Source organism: Halictus rubicundus, chromosome 1, assembly GCF_050948215.1.
Source record: "Halictus rubicundus isolate RS-2024b chromosome 1, iyHalRubi1_principal, whole genome shotgun sequence".
Lineage (NCBI taxonomy): Eukaryota > Metazoa > Arthropoda > Insecta > Hymenoptera > Halictidae > Halictus > Halictus rubicundus.
In genome coordinates, this window is record NC_135149.1 from 8,898,831 (window position 1) to 8,922,566 (window position 23,736).

Genomic DNA, 23,736 nt, shown 5'->3' on the forward strand with positions numbered 1-23,736 from the left:
TTTTAGAATAAGTATAATTAATGTAGTGTTGTAAACAAACACGTTACTACTGAATACCTTCAGTTTTCAAACTAACACCCCATAAATTACATAATGTTGGCGTAAGTGAAAATTACAATAGATACTTAGTTTAACATATCGTTAAATCCACAAATACTTAAGGAACAGAAGTGTCTGCATCAGGCATCAATAAAACAATAAATCTGTTTTTGTTACAATCGAAGGCGTAGATTCAAAGAAGAATATTTCGCAACCATAAAGACACGTAGTACAACCATCATTGATTTACCACGTGAACTTGTCTACAGTTTCGCTGTTATTCGCAATTTTCCTCGAATGACTAAGCATTCACCTTTAAATTGTAAACTGCGGAATGCTATAAGAGTGCAGGTAGATCATGCAAGAAAACGCAAATGTTTATGACCAACAGAACGTTCCAATTTTCGTTGGAGAATTGCGATATTCTTCTTTGACCGTATAGATCGTGCCATTTCTGCGACGATGATCGCAAAGCAATAATCGTTTCCGATAATTTTCCTCAATTTCCTTGTACGAGGAAGGAGCCTAAACATGGAAGTGTTAAATCAACATTGAAGCTAGAGACACGCGACAGTGGAGATGATTTTGCACGATTTGTTTATCACTTAATCTACTCATCGTAAATCGTGCGAGTGTCTTGATGAAATCAGTAATTTGTCTACTACTTTTTAACTGTTTGTGGGCGAAGGAAACATTCCTAAAAATCCGATATAGGGACCCAATTACTTTTGGGGTGCCAATTACTGTGCCTATATTAATTATACTTATTTTTAGAGCATAATCCCTTTTTTAATATTCATTATGCTTTAAAAATAAGTATAATTAATACAGGCACAGTAATTTGGTCCCTTACCCTATATTTTCGTATTTTAAAAGTTGTATACAATATCTAGAAAATTAAGAACCATTTTTACAGTGTATAAAATTGTTAAATATGTCTTACAAAAATTTTATTAGTTTAATTGCACCCTTTAGTGCATTTAGGAAAGATGCCATTTTTACAGTGTACAGTATTTATTAATTTTTTTTTATAAAAATTTGATTAGAGTAATTGCATTCCTCAGTACACGAAGGACGCTAAGAAAGTACGTTTATTAAAGTTTCTTGCGAGTATTATTAAAGCTAAGCAAAGTATAAGCGTAATTGGGAAACTTGTTCAAACTGACAAACACAATGATTCCTGCTACGTCGTTCCATAGTTGAAAGGAGTTCGGACAATTATAGTTTCCGAATGTTCCTTTATAATTTCTGAGTTGATCGGCCGTCACATGACATCTTATCGATCCCCGGCAGTTTTCCTTGCCTTACGAACTTAAGTTCTTATTGATTTCGAGCGGTTATTACAGGTGGAATCCGTAGGGTATAAGTCAAGGAATCTACATCCCTGCGAGGTGGGGAATGAACGAAACGCAACGTTCTGCAAGGTTGCCGGGAATCCATTTATCGAGTCGTCCCTAATCGATCGAACCATCCGATTAATACATGGCAGTCGGTGATCGAGCTCGATTAAATCCTGAATCATTAATCATATTCAGCTAAAGCGAAACTAAATCAGACAGTATCTTCGACCAGTTTCGAATTATGACAATGTTGCATCCACTGTACTGATAAATTATAAATCTCGGGGTGCCTATTCTTGGTATACTTGGCCTTACAAAGAGCAGTCATCAAAGTTTTCAAGAACAGTCGACATTTCAAGATTGAAATGATAAGGTCGCGAAACCATGAAGTCTATGTTATCATGTTATTAATAATACATTAATTCTTACTCTGCAGATTATCTTGCTTGCGTGCGTGTTTAAAAGAGGAGTTTATTATTACCATAATTGTTAAGTGGGATTTAGTTCCACTAAAAATAGTGAGACTCTGTTTATTAATTAACTCTTCTATGCATCATCGTGAAATGGGTATTTTTTCATACATTGAAGGTCACATTTTTATTAATAATTTGTTAAAGAATTATAAATTTTGTGCTTGGGACACTCGTTCTCCTAGGAAGACTGTACTGCGCAACAAGGTGATTCTCAAATCTGAGAATGCTTTGCGTATAATTATACTAAATATAAAATGTAGGTAAATACGCTTACTCGTTGAAAATTCGATATGTTTCTTTGTCAATATGATGTATGATTAATACAATAAAAATTCCCATATCCCCTGAACAAAACAAAGATGACAGTCGGTGCATTTCGTAAATGAAGTATGAATAATTTTCGCGAGGCAAAAAACGACTTCTGTTAATTTTATTGATGAAACAGGGCGAAATTTGCTAGTTCGTGCATAGTGATTTGGTACAGATAGGTAAAGATACTCACGCTCTTTGACAGTACTGGTTTTTCGACGATGCATGCTCTCCGTTTCCGGTAGTTCTATCTCCGAGCTATTTTCTAGATAGTAAGCTGCTGGATTCCCTTTCTTGTCGCTGATACTCGCGTCACAACCGGCTTCTATGAGGACATCCCAAATTGCTTCCGGATCCTTGCAAGCTGCACAGTAATGTAGCGCTGTTCTGCCTTCCTGAAGACATGATAGACGACAATTGAGAAATCATTGTGAAAAAATTAATTCAGCAATAGCTAAAACATTAAGGTGCCCACATGTAAAATGTTTCTTAGATTCTACGCTTAATTAAAATAATCTTTTCATAAATTGCTCTGTTCCCTCTACTGAATGGAGAATCTTTTTGCTACCTACTTTGTACAAGCTGACCATAAATTAAAAAAAGTCTTAATCATACATTAAAACACTGATCTTAACAAAAAAAAAGTAGTATATTAGCTTACACACGGATTTAGACTAAAATTATGTATTCGGTAATTGTGGGTTATTATATATCCTGTTTTTAAATCTGGAACACACTTTCAGTGCAAAATCTACGTTGAAGAAATCTGAAAGTTACGTGGTAAATGTGTTCTTTTAAATGCACCAACTATTTAAAAGAGAATATTATACAACAAACTTAAAAGGGAAAATGCTTGTTCACCAAACATCAAAATATCACCCCCCAGCTTCAAACAATTAGGAGTTCCGTATCAAACAATTTTCAATAATTCACTAAGTCAAAACCGTACAAATGTTTATAACAAAAGCCTCAAATAAATCTGCCAGTCGATACAAAATATATAAATAATTATCAAACAATTTCCAACCGGCCACCATCGTACAATTATTAAACCAATGAAAATGAAACAATTTCGAATAAAAATATTGCAGAAATAATAGCATAGCTACTTGCCACGATTTATTAACCTTCACAGGGGTGGCAAATATTACGTCTGTCGTGGAATGAATGTTTCGAGGTAACAGCCGAGTGAACGATATCGACGACAGTTGAATGGGGAATGTATAGAAGTCGAATTGAGATCATGGGTGGGGGGATAAGGGGTGAGAAACACCCCTTAACGTATCCGAGGCGCTGCTACCTCCGTGCGTCCGGACACGAACTCGAATGACTGCAGGGAAGGAAGAACAGGTGGTTTACACTTTGTTATTAGCCGGGTCACGCGATGCGGGCTTAGGCGACCGTCGTCGTAGTCTTCGTCGTCGGGAAAAATGGCTTTTCGATTATTCAGGAACCTTAGGGTATCTCGCGAGAAGCGCAAACGCCCCCGTCACGACATCCCCTCGTCACGGTTCGAACGATCACGCGTTACGAAACTGGGAGAAACTCTATTAACAGATCGCGATTGGTTTATTGTAACGTCTTCCTTTCTCCTATTTTTTTTTTCTCCCTCTTCCTCCGTGTTTTTTAGGTTAATTGTGTCACGTGCAATGGGGTCAACCGATCGCGTGGAGTTAAATGGGAACGCAGTTCATTTAACTCTGCTGGCTTCGATCGGATCTGTCTGACCCGGAACCGCTTCTGACTGTTTCATCATTTCTTTTGTTTATACTGAATATTTTATATATATTATAAGCGCAATATTAACAGCGAATATATTTTGTTATCATTTTTATTAGATTAAATTATTCTATATTTTTGGGGAATATTAGACGTCAATTTTGAGATACAGAGTAAGGACGTTAATATTTAATTTTTGGTGGTTATATAAAATGGTCTTTTATAGTAATATATTTGTTACGTTAAATGATCTTTTATAGTAATATATTTGTTACATTAAGTAATTCTTTATATTAATACAATAGATTTGTCAAATGTATTGTAAATTGTCTTATTACATTAATACTTTTGTTACATTAAATTGTTTTTTATATTAATAAGTTTCCTTATATTGAGTGAGATTGTATTAAATTTTTCATCTTAATGCATTTATTGATTGATTCATTATTACAATTCATTTATTATATTAAATAGTTTCTTACAGTTTATATACATATGATAATTAGACTGTGGATCTTTATGCAAGACAAAAAAAATTGAGCCAATAATTGTCCAAGCCAATTGTAGAAAACAGAAGAAACAAGTGTATTTTCTCTTTTTATAATTTCAATAAGTCGAGAAAACTATGACATCATTCAATCTTTTTAATGGCCTTATAGTTTTGTGTTTGACTAATCCATGTTTCTTATACACGCATAAGACGCACTGTGTAATGGTAATTAAACTGTTCCTTAACAGTTAAATTATCGAAAAATTTGTATATTGCAAAAATTGTATATTTGTATGTTTGTAGCAGTAGAGAATTTTTCGAAATTATCGCTCGTTCTACATAGACGTTTGCTTTCCGATTTTATTTACACAAGGTATGTCGATTATGGTCAATGAAAATGCATTCAGTGTCTTCGTTGATGTTACTACTTATGGCGATCGCCAGTATGATAAACACGTGGTCGATATATCGTAGCGATATATTGTATGCGTACAATTAGGGAAATTGCGCTGCGATTTGAAAACACTTTTTTTACTACGTATGATTTGTTTCTCGCGTTTACCACTACACGCGGTAATTAAACAATAATTCCTATTGAAGATCATCTACTGGGTTTACATCTACTGGGTATCCCAAAAATGTTGTATTTCCTTGAAAAGAGTGATTCCTAAGGTCATTTAAAGTAACTTTTTCATTTACAAAAAATTTTCTCCGCAGCTTCGTTAACGAGTTATTAACGATAAACGCGGGCCAATCAGTTGGCATTGAGTTAATAACTCGTTAACGAAGCTGCAACATTTTTGGGACAAAAATGTATATCCCAAAGTCTACACAAAGTATACACAAAGTCTTTTATAGACGCACAACTTCGTAAAGACTCACAAATTAATATGTACGCCATATTAGGTACTGAATAAATTTTGAACGAAAAGTTGCCACTGGATCATTTCGACGATTTATTTAGTAAACAATTGAATGTAGAACTTACCCTGTCTCTCTGCTGCACAGTGCTGGGATAATTCTGCACGAGCCACTCGACGATGTCCTGTTGATCGTGGTAGACCGCTTTGTGGATCAACGGCCTCCCAGCTGGATCCTTAGCGATCGCTAATTTCTTTTTAGGCTCCTCCGCGATGATCCTTTGTGTCTCCGTTAGGGAACCACGTGCAACCGCCGCATGCACTTGGGAGATTTTCGTCTAGCCGCAGAAACGTTGTTAATCAAATTAGAAGAAAGTATACTTCATTTCACCGATTATATTATAAATCGTGGCTTCATACTAACCAAGTAATTTGGGAGTCCTTTCAGGAAGACACGAGTTCTGAGATCCGGCGACTGTTCACCTAACAGGCGAGCTCCGCGTCCGTCAAGTACAACATTCTCTAGCTTCTCGAATTCACCGCGTTGCAGCCACGATTTTATTAGTGTCGGGTTCATCTGCGCCTGTAAGTTGTCAAATCGACAGAGGTTTAATTCGATTTTTCTTACGAATTTTTATCGTACCGAAACCACAAATACATCGACTCGTGACGTCGAATAATAAATCCAGATGTAAAGAAATTCTACAAACAATTTTACAAAAACTTACTATAAATCTATTAGATAGTTAATTCTAATCTCTAGTCTACCAGAACTGTTATTATTTATTATAGATTAGACTAGACCTTGATCTTCATGCAAGATAAAAATGTTCTGCATCATTTGCAAGCAATAACTCAAATAAAAACGTACTTCTTCGTTTAATAATTTTAATAAATTGTAAATATTAGACATTCAGAACATTAAGTCTATCGAGCCTTAAAAGTGACCATTATGCGTTGCTTTATAAAAATGACAATATTGAATTTATTTAGACCTAATATATGTAATAATATTATCAACTGATTTTAATCTCTTTTTTAATATTTATTATGCTTTAAAAATAAGTATAATTAATAAAGGCACAGTAATTGGGTCCCTTACCCTAGAACTTTTTAGATTGTCAATATAAATCATTTACAATGAAAGTATCTTTATAGTCTTAATAATTGCGAAATAACAAATCCAATAATCTCAATACTGTTCTAAATTTCACTTACTCTTTTTACTATAAATGAGTAAGATCTGCAGACTAATTATGACTCGCAATTAAATGTGAATAATGTCTGATACAAAAGAACATTCACATTAAGCCATTAACATTTATAGTACAGTGAGTATAATTTGAACAAATCACTGTAAACAAATAATCTCGTGTGACCTGGCTCAATCGACGGTGACCACATCTTCTTATTTTGAACAAACGTCTCTATTTTAAAATTCTAATGTGCACGCTACGATTGATTAGAAAACGTTACACGGCTAGTGTCTACTCCGAAGCTGCAAAAAAGTGTCAACAGATTATGCGATCACTTAGGGCACGCATAATCGCCAGTGATTCATCGAGGCGATACACCGGCGCGATTCGACTGGGGCTTCAGTTTTCCTATTGCAAAAACAAGCGGTGAATTCCCCAGTTTGTGGGTCACTTGTGAAGCCAAATGTAATACGGACAACGTCATAAGCATAATCTTTGTCGCGATGGACCTCGTGCTTTATTTACGTCGCGAAATTCGTATGAGGCAATAAACCGTATGAATAAGTAATTTACGAGGAAACGGATAAATTTTCTCCTAAAACTTATCGAGTTCAATGTTTATTTCAACGGTTTTGCGAAGTAGTTTGCATACGCGATACTGGGAACCGTTATTTTAATGTTTCAGTGCAAGCAATTTTTTAAAAGCACGTCAATAGCCATTTTTAAGCTATCGTTTCACTTGAAAATTTGCTGTTTTTCTCGAAGAAAATGATAGTCACTAAAATCAATTAAGGCGCAATTTTTGTTACAGTTTTGATAATATGTTGACGAAACTGTAGCGAATGCTAGAAATTATTTACATTTATACTTATTTAAACTTTTGTCACATCAAGCTTCAAATAGATATAATTTTTTCAATATCCATTTTACCAATCAACGAATATGGATTGCTAATTTTAATTTTAAATATTAAAGAGTAGACTCTAAATATTCGAATTTACATAAAGATAGGCAGTTTAATGATAATTATTAGCGCTCTCTATATTTCTCGTAATTTTTTCATAGATCTATGCGTTAGTATGTACTTCCGTTTGAATGACTGTACTCAATGGTCGATTATAATATTAAGCACATTTGTAGATAACGGTGGCCATGTCAGGGTCATTTCAAAATAATGACTATTCGTGGCTACTCGTACTAGATTCTTTAAAATATATATACATATCTGTATTTTTTTTATTTTGCTTATTACTTTTTTTACATATATATCATTTTTATTTTCTATACTTTTTTTTATATATGTATTAAAATGAATGTTATTCGACGAAATCATTTGAACAGAAATAACTAGATTTTCGAATTCCACTTTTCAAAAGATACAAGAAAATTTGCATTAAACATTACATATACAGAGCCGCCATCAAGATCAGCGTCCATTATACTCAACGTTACAAGCGTTACACGTCGAGTGTTAAATAAAAAATGAGATCGATACGCAGTAGATGCATGAATTTCAAAATCGTTGCAATGCTGGTCAAGCGGAAGTGCATGTAAAGCTTCAAACAACGAAGAACACCATGTGCGTCGTGCGTCCGATTTTGTTTCGCCGGTTGCGATCTGTCTCCCGAGATGCAAAAAATTACCTGATCGGTTTTCGGTTCACGGTGCCGTTATCATAGCGATCTGACAGCTCGCGCGATACAATAGGGAGAACGCATCGCTGCGAAACAAAACGTGAAAACGAAGAACGAACGAAACCGCGGCGGTGTCTGTGTTGCACGACGATGAAGCGTCCCGCGTCGAATGAAGTCGATGCCGAGCGTCGCGACGCCACCTATGCTCTCTATTTTTTTCCATAGACCTCACCGGGTCATCGGAACTGGACATTGGACAAGAATGAGGAAGCAAGAAACAGGTAGCGTTCGTCCCCTGGGCCCGCGCGAACAAACATAATCGATCGCCGGTTCCAGAGGCTTGAACGGGGAAGGGCGAGAGAAAAGATCGACGTCACTATCGATCGAAACTGAAGTCTCTGAAAGCTCAAACGCTCGTGGCGACGTTATTTGCGCAATTTTTCCACTGAATAGAATTATTGACAACAATAATGCTGAAAGATTCAAAAGGAGGGAGATAACAAGGGCGCCAAACGCAAGATTTCGAGATTTTAGAGATTCGAGCTGTGTCCGGTGTGATGCAACGTGGATTATTTTTAATTAAGCTAGGCTGGAACCCTTGCAACGATATCTTTCGCACGGTTTTCGTACTGAATGAAATTATTAAGCAACAATAATGTTGTATCTTGTGTGATGCAACGAGGATTACTTTTACGTAAGCTGGATTAGTGTCGACTTTGATAGGTTTATCAGATCGAATATCACCCACAAGATTAAAATCTTCATCGTGGAATTGTTTGATCCATCTCTAGTCTTTTATTCATAACTAGAACTAGTGCAAAATAAAAATGGTTTAAATCAACTGAAAAACACACAAGATAAATGAAATCCTGTTTTGTAAGTTCAATTCTTCCAATGTCTCTATAGTTTCCAATTTGACCAATCCATTTTTGTTACAAATTCATAAAATCCGCAACAACGCAAGCTGTATGTATGCATTTCATGTGGCAGTAACTGTAAAAGTAGATGTCAAAAAGTAGCAGTAGATGTAGTCTCCGTAAAATATGTTTTTATTCCCGTTGTACGCGAGCCCACTGTATTTGTAAACAGGAACATTTTCTTATTTTCGATATTTATAGGTTAGTGATCGAACCATGCAGTCCACAAGGCCAAAGTGGCGCGCAGAGATAAAACGTCGATTCAAGGGGAATCATAGAAAGGCTATAAAAATATGGTGAATCCTTGAGTATCGCCGCCACTCGGGCTGAATAACACGCGCGAGGCCGGCCACGTGAACCTTCTCTAGGTGAACCCCGGTGAATCGGATTATTTGCGCGCAATGAAGAAATGCTTAATTGCATGCTCATAACGAGCCGGGTATTTGCGCAATATTTATTCAATGTCGAATGCAATTATTGTGGAAACGTGATATAATTTCCGCAGTAATTTATTATTAGTAATTTATTATTAACTCTTTATGCAGTATTTATCATTAATGAGGCATTTAAATATACTACCATGACCAAATGATTAGGCGAAACTGCAGCCGATACACAGATCAGTTGAAGAACATTTCAGAAATAACATAATTGTCGAATTTTGCTGAAACTGGAACGGAAAACGTCTCTGACGATCGAGAAATATAGCTAGAATAATTTGTAGAATATCAGATTGTTGTCTATGTAGAATATTATCAAATAGAATTTGTCGTGTCTATTAACTGATATATTAATATATCTTTTAAGAATATATTAATATATTATTTAACGTCGTATATAATAAAAAATATATTAATATATCTATTGACGAATTAATATATTCCCTGTTCATATCTTCATAAAAATTGTATACCAAAAAATTACTCCTGCTGCATAAACATTAATATTAACATCAAGGAAAAAGATTTCAAATGCGAAATGAAATGTCTATCCACTTCCCAAATTGTTGAGTGAATAAACAATTGTGATTTCGTAAGGCAGTAATAAAACGCGTACAATATAAAAAGAACTGTTTCCTCTTAAATCAGTAAATACGTATCAGAACGATCGATTGAATAATTCTTTAAACACCAGGAAGCTCTTATAACATTATGTGTTATGCAAGTAAAAAATAGTGTGCAGTTCTGACATAACAGAGGTATCACGTCTTCTTAGAAGTTAAATGATTGTACGAATTGGTTTATATTCCAATATTTTGGAGTATATTCGTCGATAATAATTATTGAATAAATTTATTTTACTATTACCAGTACACATGTTTAGCGCGCACGTTCACTGACACGCGTCTCTGTGTATGGCATCGATAAAAGGGGAATCCTGGAACATGTATTTTCGGTTCTAGATGCCTGCAGGCGATTGCTTCGCCAGTCATTTACGTATTTAACCTGCCGATGACTTGTTAACCGCTGACATAGCAACCGCAAAAATTATATCGAATCAAAAAAATTATTTAATGATAAGAAAACCGACGCGTCAAAATTTATGATAATTGTTTTTCTAATTCTCTGGCTTTTACTCTTTCGATGAAAGCAATTTATTTGATCAAACAAAAATTGATTATGTAATATTAACGATAAGCTAAGATTTATGGTAATCACTACCCTCTCAATCAAATTAGGTACAGATAATTAATCAGTGTAGAGATTAATTTTTAAGACAGCGCAAGTAACTGATAAGGTAATTGTCGTATTAATCGGGAAAGAAGAGCTAATTCGTTATTCAATACCGTCGTTCAGTAACTTCTTATTTTATTTTTAGTCACCTTTTATCAATAATCATTCTGTTTTTAAACTGCACTTTCTGTACGTTGATTGTGACTTAATTTATATTATGCCAAGCTAAATTAATTTATATTACTTTGGGAGTGTTTAGAATTGAATAATTGAATAATTGAATAAAGTTTAAACTACATTGTCTTTGGGAGGGTTTAGAATTGAATAATTCAATCTTTTTTTATTTACGTCTTTGTAAGTGCTTAGAATTTAATAATTGAATCATTTGACTTGCATTAAGTCTTCGTAGGTGTTTAGAATTGAACCATCAAACTTTTTGTGTTGTGTTAAATCTTGGTGGGTGTTTAGAATAAAATTATTGACTTTCTCGTCTTCTATTACGTCGTTCGAAGTGTTTAGAATTAAAAGTTACTTGGTTAACACACTAAGATCCAGCGTAGCCTCGGTGAAATCGATGTGCCATTGGAGCAATGACACATCGACCACGTTGCAACTATTTCCGTCAAATGGTCTGCAATTTATCGAGTAATTTGAACAATCTCTGAGGGAAACCTTGGCTAAAAGACCCTCTACCAAAGTGATTTAATCGTCAACAGTTTAGCTTGCAATCGCGATCTTGCGAATCTCTCGTAATTAATCGTAAAGACTAATTTATAGTGTTACCTGCACAAACTAAGAATTTCGGAACAAACAATTCCAGTAAATACGAACTGATATTAACAATTATATGGGATCACTTAGTGAACGTAAGGTGAAGTTTCATTTAATGAGAAAACAAGAATAATTGTAAAACTAGTAATAACCATGACATATAACCAGATTGGAGAGTTAGGTAAAATTCATTTATTAAGTAAAGCACGAGGCTAAGTACTACGCTAAATACAAGGTCTCCTGATACATATGTACGAATTTATAACAAAATTCTACAACATTTTGATTTTATTTTAATTTTATCAATTTGATTTATTTATTTTAATTTTATCAATTTGATTTATTTATTTTAATTTTATTTAATTTGATTTTTAATTTTAATTAGAATATCTTTTACACTCAGAGCGATCTCTTTCCGTATATTTTGACCTATATCATTTATCTACTGTTATTTTCATAATAACAGTACAGCTTATTTTCCTAACAGCAAAGTATCATAAATGAACTCCAACCCTTTCAGGCATAATACATATCGATGAGCAAGATGAGCACATCTCTAAAAGTATTTTCAAGAAAATTTCTGCAATGATTTACTGACTAGGAAATACTAAATGAGTGGTTTTCAATGAGAATTATGAAAAAGATTAAGCTGATAATAAATGGACAAGTACAATCATGTAATAGTCTGTCACAGCATGCTCAAAATATTCATACTGCGACGACAATACTCGCAAAGAATGTTTAAAAGAGAATGGAAATTACTTCCACCGGCTTTTACCATAAATCATGATCATCTTAAGCAAATATACCAATGAATTCGATTAATCACACATCTTAATTATTTATGTACACAATTGTACTGTACAAGGTTGCTTATTATCGATAGAATTTTATTATTCACGAATATAATTATGAAAAAACTTGAACCAAATAATTTATGAACGCTTTTCTTGATACTCACACTTTTAGGACAAGGTAAGGGACCCAATTACTGTGCCTACACTAATTATACTTATATCTGACGGATAATGAATATTAAAAATGAGATATATAACTAATAGTAACTGATTTTAATGAAAAAATTTAGTATCTCTTTTTTAATATTCATTCTGCTTTAAAAATACCTACAATTAATATAGACACAGTAATTGGCATCCCACAGTAATTGGGCCCCTTAGATAAATCTACAATAGTACAATGCTCAAAATGAATCATACATCATAATCATTTACGTACACAGTCGCTTTCTATCGACAGCATTTCATTATTCACGAATATAATGATGAAAAGGCATGAATAAATTTAACCCGAAAAATTTGTGAAAGCTTTCCACGGTGCTCATATTTTTAGGACAACTATCACAGAGATCTACAACAGCGCAACGTTCAAAATTAATTAGCATTCCTCTTTAGGTGAAATTTGCTGATCCGAAAGACTGATTAGACCCGTAATGGATCGCTAATAAATATTGCAGATGAACAAACCATTTTTAGATTATCCATGTTACGTCGCCGTTCTCACAAGACCCATAATCGTAGGCCCGTTAATAGATCCCTCGCATTCTACAATTAATATTGGCGATTACGACGAAAACGTTCACGGTGAAACACAAAAGGCTACGACGTCTTTCGGTCGACTGAGGACGCGTACTTTTCCACTTGTCCCGGACACACACACGTGGTTTCTATTATTCAGGAAGAGTACAGTACGGCCAGTGCTCACTGTGTTAGGGACGAAATAAAGGAGCTAATGAAATTTTACAATCAATTGCGATTGAACGACAGATTTAAGTACGCCTTGTTTGAAACGCTGTGATTTTCCAATCGATACTGCTCAAACCTGTATAAACATTTCTTCCCGCTTGACCGTAACAAGATTTTTGTTTATACAGTGTTTACTCGATATATGTCCCAAACATCTAGCCGATAAAAGTCCCAGAACTATCCCCACTGCCGCGGGGTATATCCCGTGAGGGGCCATGAACCGAGACCTCTAGAGCTCCGCTGTCCTTTTCTCCGTTAGCCGTGGATCAAAGAATAGTATCTCTTGGCCGATATATGTCGCAGGCTAGACCCGTGTTTTGGACAAAAAACGAGTAAACGCTGTACTAGTGGACTGCCGATTTGATGCATTTATGACAAATACGAGAAGGCAGAAGAAGAAAGACAGAAGAATTGTTAAAAATGTAATGAAAAATAATTCATTCATATTTTAAATTCTACATTTATAAGATGGAGATAAAATTTTGTAAACATGTAAATACCCTACCTTAAGAATGATAAATTGATTAAAAACAGAAAATAGATGAAAGTGACAATTTTTTCTTATGAATATTGTAAAAACAATTCTGTTCGTGCAATGTTCATGTATTCAAAGCTTTCATGAAAAATATAAACGTAATTTTTTACCACTCCATGATGCCCTACATTTGTCTTCGAAATGCCGATCGAATGACAAATTTCGGTGTCCTACAAGCTGAGATCAGCAGTCTCGTTGCACCTAAGAAATTGCAACAGCACTCAGTATTTCGAAGTCATTTCTCCATCGTGTTCAATACAGTGTCGAACTGCACAGTGCTGGTACAGTGAACGATACAGCGTTGTTCGAGAAAATGGAGAAAAAGTTGATAATCGTGTCGCTGGTGACATTCGCCATCTCATCTTCCCTCGCAAGTGGTAAAATAATATCTGTCGTATCTCTCGGCTGTTCTTCAATCTAATTTGAGTTCGATATTCATTAATTTTAGAAAGAAGTTTGAATAGACCAGACCTGAATTGCAGCGGCCGCGTTCATAAGAACGTAACAATGACTGCCTATTTTCCTGATTTTAGCAGTGACGACGAGTTCGATCACGTGGATGTTAACATGAAGAAATTGAGAACTCTGCAGGTTCGTCAAAAAGTTTACGTTGGTGCAGTTGTTAAGGGTGCATGCGAACCAGCTTGATAGAATTGAGTGAATTCAACATTTTTTTTTTAATAAAAATATTTCTGTTCTCACATTTTTTTATTGATCTAAAATTATAAAACTTACTTATGCAAACCAACAAGGCTTTTCTGGACAGTGATGTACAACTGTACGTTTTATAACTTTGGAGCAATAAAAAAATATGGAAATAGAGTTAAGATGTTGCTTATTGATTTTTACAGTATATTTATACACGGAAAAAAAAATGTTAAATTCACTCAATTTTATTAGGTTTCCAGCATTGCGCACACCCCTAAACGACGAGTACTACTTTTGGAGCAGTAGTACTTAGGGTAGTTGTTTCGGAACGAACTATGTTTAATAAACGATCAATTTGGCCACTTTAAGTATGCAAATGGTGTAACGTGAATATTACATGCGTGAATTATAGGATTTTCTTGACGGCCGCGCTGAGTTTGTCACCGCTTCTATGGATTTAGAGTCAGGCATACCGTATGGGACAAAAGTATGCATACCTGAGCTAAACGCAAAATTTGATCGCCAAATTCCCCTTCAGGTATTATTATTAATATTCGAGAAATGCTTGTTTTCCATGAGGCAGTCATTTATGGAGCCAATCCTAAAATATTGAAATACACCCAATTTTTTTTACATGATTTAAAAATTTTTTAAAATCAATATTTTGAACACTAAATTTCCCAGTCTCAAGAAATTGTCAATGTTCAAACAGTGATAATTTCGTTAAAACAAGTAGTACAATTACATCCTCCTACTTTTACTAACCATCATTTATTGTTCCCTAAGACGATTTCGCACGACGCGACAGTTGGAACACTGAAGACATGTTTTCTCTCAAAAATGCTATATACAGTGAATTCTCTACATATGTCGCCGAGGCATGGCTGATAAACGTCGCGGAATTATTCCTACTACCGCGGGGTATACCCCGTGAGGGGCCAAGAAACGAAGAGAGAATTCATTGTAATTATACAGTTTTGTGAGGAGTATATCCACCGTGTGAAAAAAAGAATTGGGCGTATATCTTTTGTTACTGAACGGTACCTTTTCTCCATAGATTTCCGTATTTTGATTATTTTCTAATAATTAATTTTATTAATTTTGACCACTAGGCCAGAGATAGAACTCACTACAGCGACGGTAAAGCAAAATCACCGGACTTTTCGCATATAGACATTTGTGTAAGAACTGAAGAGGACACTTACGACAATTCTGTGAACGGTGTCGTGACACTTTACGTATGAGTATATGTACATAAAAAGAAACGAAAAATAATAATGTACAATGTTACGATAGAAAAAGATGCATTTATTTGCGAATGTTCGGTACAGAGTATGAAATAAAGAATATGATAATACATGACAAAGATGCGTTTTCACACGTTCGCTGACCAATTCGGCCAAGTTTGGATCAAATCGTACAGTTTGTTTCCTGGACAAGTTGTACTCGCAGTTTGCCGATGACCCAGCAATGTGTAATTCTCTTGGATTTTTCCGATAGACACTCCGTACGCTATTAATTTCTTAGTTGCGTTAATCGCTGCTGCGTGTGGCTCGTGATCTGCAACAATTTTTAGAAAAATGGCGATCCTGTAACCGCGTTAACACTTTACGCAACTACTTCGAACTTCTGCCTAAAAGTTTAGAGACATCATCTCTGTGTGTGCTACTATTGTTTAAAACAGAAAAAGGGATTTTCAAAAACCTAAGAGCTGAATATTTTGTATCGTTTGTTGAATCTACAATTTACGTACACATTAAAGAGTTTGATCGTTATGCGAAAATTAAGTTTTTCTTGCACTTTGTCTATCATTGACAAAAATTGGCCAATCGCTTTGCTTCAAGTTTAAATGGACTATGTTAATAATGCTAATACGTAACTTACTTAATGCTTACGTAACCCGTAAGCGAACAAATAAGTATATGTATATACATACATACATAAAATTAACATGTGCTAGACCTTACCGACAAAATTACCAATTATACAGATTCCAATACTCTTTGAGTTGTAAGGTGTCGTATGGGCGCCATGTTTGCTCCATCCTCTTCCCTCGTACACGTTACCATCTTCTCCAACAACGAAATTATAGCCTATGTCGGCCCAGCCTTTCTCGTTCATGTGATAATTCTGAAATGATGCACAACAAGCCACAAAACAACATAAAAATGGCATTCTCGTCATTGTGAGTGCCATTTATTTTATGCACGTAAAAACAGAGTCTTTTACTAAAGAAAACAGAAGCCTATCAATTGTTTAAAATCATATCGGGATCCATGCAATAATATAAAAATAATTTTGAATTCAAAATTTTATACGAATACATTAAAAACTATTCAAGGATGCTGCTGTTTCTAGTAAAAATGGCTAATCGACGTCCAAAACATTACTTTCTACTTAGTTACTATAATCATAATTTTTAAGTTTTTCTAAGGTGATTACCTGAAAGCTTCGTGTTCTGGCTTGACAAATCGCTTGGGTCGTACAGGAATCGGTCGCAGAATGATGGATTATTACATAAGGTGGTGGATCTACTCTTAGATTTTTTATTGCTATTTTAGATGCTTTGGCTCCCCATTGTGACCTCGCGATTATGTTTGGACGATCTACGCACAATGTAATTCTGAATTAGCAAATGAAATATATCAGAAGTTCAACTCTTACCTTAAAAGTTTATTAGAGAAGAGGAACGAGCTGTTTCAATTTGTGTTTTAGAAATAATTTTTCCAATAAATTTTACTGCTTATATCGCTTTTTATATATCACTTCAAATCTATTTGCCGATCTAATTTGCATTTTAAAGTTGCCGATCAAAATTGTCCACAACGTTGGCACTAAATTAATTTGTTGTCGCTTTCTTACCGCAAGCAACCGAAAAACCTAATCGAAGTTTGCTTTCAACAATTTATTATGGCAACAAGTGAACTTGTTCCGTTCCAGAAAGTATTTCTCTATCGTTACATGTGCTCGGTTTATTTACAATTAACGATATATGACAGACGTTCCGCCATAACATTTCCACACGTCAATTAAAATAATGATTTCCGTGGAGTCGTAGAGAGATTGAATCTTGTAGATAATTCATGGCAGACACAAATTATTTTCTTGAATGTTAACGATGTCATCGCACTGGCGTAACCAGTAATTATCAAGTTTTCGCAATGTGCTAGTACTTTGCCGATTCGGACGCCGAGCCACCTCCAATAACAAATTCGCGACATCGCAAATAAAACGGTGTTAAAACTATCAACGTTAAAACTACCACAAGAGTCAGAATAACTTATTATAACTTTTTCATTTCACATTTATTGAAATCATAAGAATACTTTTGTGAAAAAATGTTAAATTTGATCTAATCATTTATTATAATTAAAATTACAAAAAATTTCAATAAATGCTTTCCTGTGATTTTTGTAAGACACTGCAAATCAGTTATTGTTAGTGTTCGGTATCTTCAGTGTTAAATGTCAACAAAGAAGATATTACAATTATTTTGAATATAAACATGAGCGAGACAATGTGCCAATTTTAATTACAAATGTACAGAAAGATCTCCAATTTTATCTATAAACGTGTAGAATATGGAATAGAATGCTTAATTGGTGGAGGCAGAAGGTCGTCTCAATAATTACGTGCTTGTATATGTTTGAGTGACCTTGACGCCTCCATTCAATGAAATTTCAACCACGTTTCAAATCCGAAATGAGAATACAACGCTTTACGTAAACAAAAACATTTGTAAAGATACTGCGCACATGTATGCATTTATAGTTTAGGAAAATATTCAAAGAAGAATAAGACATAAATTCGAATTTTCAACAAATCTTATATTAGCTTCAATCTATTATAACATATTCAAAGAACAGTAAACTATAAATGACTGTACATTTTCAACTATATCAACTACAATCTATCATAAAACATCCAAGCAACAAAAAATGTAAATTTTAGTACACTGTCAACAAGTTTTATGTTAGCTTCAATTTATTGTAGTTACTAATGCAAGTAAAAAAATTTTAAAACAACGTCAACTGGCATACATATTTTTAGGCTGTTTATTAATGAAGAACATCATAAAATGTTATATTAACAATTAAAATACAAGATCACATTAGCAACTTCAAGTATAATGTTGTATTAACAATTGAAATTAGAAGTATAAACAAATTCTTACCAGGAGTTTCGTGTATTACGGCTCCAAAAGTTACTTCTAAAGCTGCCAACGTGAAAAGCACAACAATTGAACCGTTCATTTTCACCGATTATAGAAGACTGCCATTGAAACAGTTTAGTCGTAGATATTTATAAGTGGTTGCTTTGACACTGTGACCTTTTATAATAAGAGCAATCAAATGTATTCAAGATGTGTTACTATTGGTATCATGAGGTTTTCCCCGGACAAAAGGACATGATAAGAACTATCAGCAAGGCAGACTTTATTAAATAAAGACAATATTTGAGCTGCTTACTTTCAAAGTGACCTAAGTCCAGTTAAATTGAGATATTGAAGAGTTTGCATTTCAATAAAACTAAAAATATACATATAGGATACCAATGTGTTATACTGCTTAAGTGTATCTAAGAGAGTTAAATTAATAATTCCTATTAAAATAATAGCAATTATTAAGTGAATAATATGTCTTTTCTTACCACAAATGGAGTTAAGCCACTTTCAAAATTAACTTTTGCCACACTTTAGCCACTTTTTAAAGTAGAATTGTTATAAAATTTGAAAGAGCTGTCCATTCGACAAAATTTAAAATGCTTCAAATTGAAAAACAATACTCAATTTATTTTATATTTCTTCACAACACTTCAAAAACACAATTTATGCAATTCAGGAAATTTTCTAGCTATATAAATTACATAACAATTTACTGCTCATCTACATTTTGTGTATGCGGAAGGGATTTGAAGAAGTCGTAGTAATTTTTTATGTATTATTATTATTCGTAACTTTTTATGCAAGCTTTTCGACAAAGGCAATCTTTATTTTAAAAAACTTTTGCAGGTATAACGTTTCCAGTTTGAGTATATCGTTTCCCAGTATTCCGTTTAATTGTTCGCACTTTTTGGATGTACATATGTGTCACCATTCTTTTCTCTGTTGTCATCTGTATCTTCAACCTCTGATGACGAATGTTATTCTACAATTCTCTGTATTAAACGGTATGGTCGTTTTATTCTTTCCCATGGGTGTAATAATTTCTACAATTTAATATTTTAAATTTAAATTCAATTGTAAATGTGTATTGCGTGAATTTTTTCACTGCATTAATTAAACGTACTGATTATTCAACTACATAAAGCAACTGTCCAAAAAGTGAGGTTAACTTTTTAAATATTAATTAATACTAATTAATGAAAGTTACCTTCATCACTGCCTTCAGACATTTGAAAACCCGCACTTTCGGATATTATCAATAATGTATTGGACTTGAAATAACTGCGAAAATTGATGTGTCAAAAATTATAGTATCTCTGAATACACTTAACCGTCAAATGTTATTTATGACAGCTAACTTCAAGTTTTGCACGTTACTTCAGTCAACAAAAAAAAATTAACAAATGGACTTAGGCCACTTTCAAAATAAATGGCTCATTTATAGTAGGCAAATAATCCTTTTATATTTGAAAAATGCAGCTTTGAATATTTCCGTGATTCTCCGTGTCAGTCTGATTACGCGCACCAATCGCACGCGTGTCGATTTTTTTAATCACTTTCATTGATTAACTATTATGTAACACTTCTATCCGCGTAAAGTGTATTTACTGAAAATTATTTCAATTTATCTGGCACACGATACAATTTTGGACATTTATATTTTATATTTGTTTTTAAATACCTCTGACTATAATGTGGACCAATTCTTTTTTTAAATTGTTAAATTAACATTGACCAAATCTGTACTAAAAATCACTTTTTGGGAAAAAATTAAAGCAATATTACAATAAATTCGTAAAATTTCGTGTTCACTGGTTTATTGTACGTACATATTAATTATAAAGTTGATAATACGATTATTGTCGTCTTACATACTCGTGTATAACTATTTGTATTTTACACACTATAAAAAGAAACAAGTTTCTCAGGAACATCAGTTACTATTAATAATTACAACCTAGTTTTAGCACAATTGTTGAACCATATTAACAAACATATACGATTATCGAGTGCGCAAAAGTCGCGTCAGCGAAGTCGCGAAAAACATTCATTCGACAATAAAAATACTGTAAAGGGCGTTTCAGCCACGGAAGTCTTTGTCATTTTTTACGCTCCTATGATAAGGAAAAGTATACATCAAAAATATGTTATATATGGATAGAAAATAAATAGCCGTTTAAAATAATACTGTCTCGTTGCTGTGTTTCAAATTATTATGCAATAAAAAGAGAACACTGCGAAAACGAAACGGACGCCATCTTGTAAAACGCATAAAACTGTAACGTTCCAAGGATGTAAATGCAAGGATGTTCATTTATACTAGGAATAAAGCATTTAACTAGATATTAACTAAGACTGGCTGACAATTGTCCTAAAAGTATGATCGTAGAGATTAAGTATTTTTAATTGTGTTCAAGCTGGTTTCAGTCGTAGCAACGGCAGGTGTCGCGTTTGTTGTTGCATTTTTTGGTACAGGCGTTTTGGTCCATCGTGGATTTGTTTGAACGTACGAGTAGAATTTATGACCAGGACATAGAGTGTCTCTGGCTTGACGATGACCTATCACGTGATAATTGTCGCTGATTTTACCCAGAGATACTCCGTATTCGATGAGCCCGCTCAGAGCCTTCAGAGCTGCCTCGTTCGGGAGAAAATCTGTGCAGGAAGATAAACATTTTTAGCTAAGTTTCCAGGATAATTGAACAGTTAATTTTATTCTACATTGATTCCACACTTTTCAAAATGTATGCATAGATAATAATTTAACAATTCCTCAATTTTCAAAATATTTTTTAATTTTTATCTGAAAAATTTTCATTGAAATTTGGGAATTTTGCATAGCTACTATTTTTGTAAAGTGTCTCAGTTTCCTTACATTCAATCAGTCCATAAATAATTTCTGTCTTCTTCTAAGCTTTACTATAATTTTATAAAGTAACTTATAATTTATTATTTGTTTATTATATTTTTTAATGAAAGTACAATGTAGGAGACAAGGAACTAGACATTAAATCTTTTTGAATAAATCAAATCAAATTAAAATCGAATTAAGATCCATGTCTCAAATGACCGTAAATTGAAATTGTTAGTACACACCACTGAAATCACCGATTATGCATATTCCGATGCTTTGGGTGTTGTAGCCAGGTGCATGAGCGCCGACGTAATCCCATCCACGGCCCTCGTACGCGTTCCCATCCTCGCCAATAACGAAACTATAGCCGATATCGAACCATCCTCGATCATCAAGGTGAAGATCCTGATAAGATCTCACGATCGCGGAACACGTTTTTTGGCTATGACAGTATTTCGCGATTCCTCCGTGATGGATCACAACGTAAGGTACTGGTCCGTCCATTAAAACACGTTCGACAGGTGTCCTGGCTTTCCATTCTTCTCTGGTTATTATTTTAACGTGGCCTGGAGAGAATAGAATTGCAACTTTACCATATATCTCATTCCTGATACAATCAAAATTTATAAAAAATTTATATTCATAAATTTTAATAATAAAGTTTAATAATAGAAATTTCCGATAATCAATCACGAATCCATATTTTATTAATATCCAGACTGCGTATATGCAAAATCTTTTTCAAGAAATAATAGCAACTCAGAATTTTTGTTTTTTCTTTCGTGAGAAAATTCGTCTTAGTTTAATTCACGACTAGACTTCGAATTGTATGCCCTTACGATAAAAATGAGTACATCAAAAGCATGACAGTGAACACATGTAAAGAATTTAAAAATATTGTCGTAATATTTCCAAATTAATAAAGTTATTCATAAAAAAATTCGAAGAAATTGATGTCTATGTAGTTCCTATATCTTGGAGACAATGCCCACACAATGTTTATTTTGCGTCGAATTCCGCAGCCTATTCGACAAGATGGAACATATTACCGAAAAAGGAATTAATTTTGCAAATTACTTACCAGCGTCGTTTTTAAAACTCTCCCACTTGATCGGGAACGACAAAACAATGAAGCCGAACGACACGAGAAAGATTACTGCACAGATTGCGTATCCGAATGAAGTTGATGATCCCATGATTACAAGCACCGTAGCAGCCCGTGTTAAATGTGTAACTGTACGCGAATCGTGAAACGGCGTCGGCTTTTAAACGAAAAATTGAACGTGGCCGGGAAGTCCCTCGAAGGAGTACGTTGGGTCTTTTAACCCTCTCCCTCTACGGGTCGTTGTGTCGCGAAAAAGAGCACAATCCGCGCGAATTTTGTTTCTCGTATAAAATGGGTCTTGGACTGCACCGACATCTCGTCGGCGCCCAAAAGGAAAATATCGTTTCGTAATCTGCGTCGGATGAAAAATCGACAAGATAATAGGTATAATGAGAAATGGCGTGCGATAAGATACACATTCGATAATTACAGGTCCGTTAATGGTCATCATGAACTTGCATTCGATAATTGACACGTTACACAACTATCCGCGGGGACAATTACTCGACCGTTTCGTTACGGAATTTATTATTATCCTTCTCTTTCCTTCTTTTTTTTGTTGTTTTGTTCTTCCTTCCGGAAAGAAAAAGTTTCGAGTTCCATAAAGCGTTATCGCGTGATGTGATCGGAGCTGACGATACGAATGTTTTCCTCGAGGCTCGTGTGTGAATTCGTTAGATGAATTTTTGTTGTTGTTATTAATGCACGGACCATTTACCGTGTCAACGATCGGCTGATAACGATTTCGTGTTAATATTATCTATGCTTTATCTCGCTCTGACACACGCCGCCTGTTTCCCCGAATTCTGACTAATTTTTGCATACGATTTCTATGATAATTGTTTTGCAAGTTGTACCGTCTCATAGTGCTTTATTTCCTTGAAATTTAAATTGATATTTTAGCAAAATTAATCGTAATTGAAAACTTTTCATTTTCTTCATCTCTTGTTAAATGTTGTATTAGCTATAGATTATTTATTAAAGAGTGTAATATGTATTTGAGGAATTAATTAATATCATTTTTTAATAGTTTTATATATAGTGATATTACGTAGTATGTTCTATATCTGTTAAAGATAACAACAATGAAGCTCAATGATATTGTTATCAAATCGATTTTAAAATTACTAGTTGTTTCTTCACGTTTACGTTGATCATTTCATTAGATTAGATTACAAACACGAAAAACAACAAATGATAAATATACTACTTCGTCGTTTCGCTAAATTGTCATGTGATGATGAA

General features: G+C 34.1%; 4 protein-coding genes across 6 annotated transcripts in view; 1 reads left to right on the forward strand and 3 right to left on the reverse strand.

Annotated features, from left to right (window-relative positions):
• LOC143353732 (uncharacterized) overlaps positions 1-13,065 on the reverse strand; it is a 32,310-nt gene extending 19,245 nt beyond the window's left edge. Inside the window, exons 1-4 of one of the 3 annotated variants that reach the window (XR_013082200.1) lie at positions 12,906-13,065; positions 5,655-5,813; positions 5,359-5,568; positions 2,355-2,556 (exon numbers count right to left, since the gene is read on the reverse strand). Coding sequence is in view for 1 of the 3 variants with exons in the window: in XM_076787276.1 (XP_076643391.1) it covers positions 2,355-2,556; positions 5,359-5,568; positions 5,655-5,813; positions 12,906-12,923 (589 nt within the window). In the remaining 2 variants the exon portion in view is untranslated. Of the gene's footprint in view, positions 1-2,354; positions 2,557-5,358; positions 5,569-5,654; positions 5,814-8,069; positions 8,322-12,905 lie in introns of those variants that run through there. The other 2 variants (XR_013082201.1, XM_076787276.1) reach the window with 2 other exon arrangements.
• A 405-nt stretch (positions 13,066-13,470) lies between these two features.
• Positions 13,471-15,727, forward strand: LOC143353763 (uncharacterized). Its single transcript, XM_076787328.1, has 4 exons — positions 13,471-14,096; positions 14,168-14,310; positions 14,780-14,905; positions 15,480-15,727. The coding sequence occupies exons 1-4, from the start codon at positions 14,033-14,035 to the stop codon at positions 15,609-15,611; spliced, it is 465 nt and encodes a 154-aa protein (XP_076643443.1). The 5' UTR covers positions 13,471-14,032; the 3' UTR covers positions 15,612-15,727.
• Pgrp-s2 (peptidoglycan recognition protein S2) lies at positions 15,655-18,690 on the reverse strand. The gene is made up of 4 exons (XM_076787318.1): positions 18,542-18,690; positions 16,810-16,973; positions 16,335-16,497; positions 15,655-15,927 (listed from the first exon to the last, which is right to left on the reverse strand). Exons 1-4 carry the CDS (start codon positions 18,618-18,620, stop codon positions 15,743-15,745), a joined length of 591 nt encoding a protein of 196 aa, XP_076643433.1. The 5' UTR covers positions 18,621-18,690; the 3' UTR covers positions 15,655-15,742.
• Positions 18,691-20,332: 1,642 nt separating this feature from the next.
• On the reverse strand, positions 20,333-22,781 carry LOC143353750 (peptidoglycan recognition protein). The gene is made up of 3 exons (XM_076787303.1): positions 22,468-22,781; positions 21,629-21,952; positions 20,333-21,187 (listed from the first exon to the last, which is right to left on the reverse strand). The coding sequence occupies exons 1-3, from the start codon at positions 22,580-22,582 to the stop codon at positions 20,925-20,927; spliced, it is 702 nt and encodes a 233-aa protein (XP_076643418.1). The 5' UTR covers positions 22,583-22,781; the 3' UTR covers positions 20,333-20,924.
• Between the last annotated feature and the right edge of the window lie 955 nt (positions 22,782-23,736).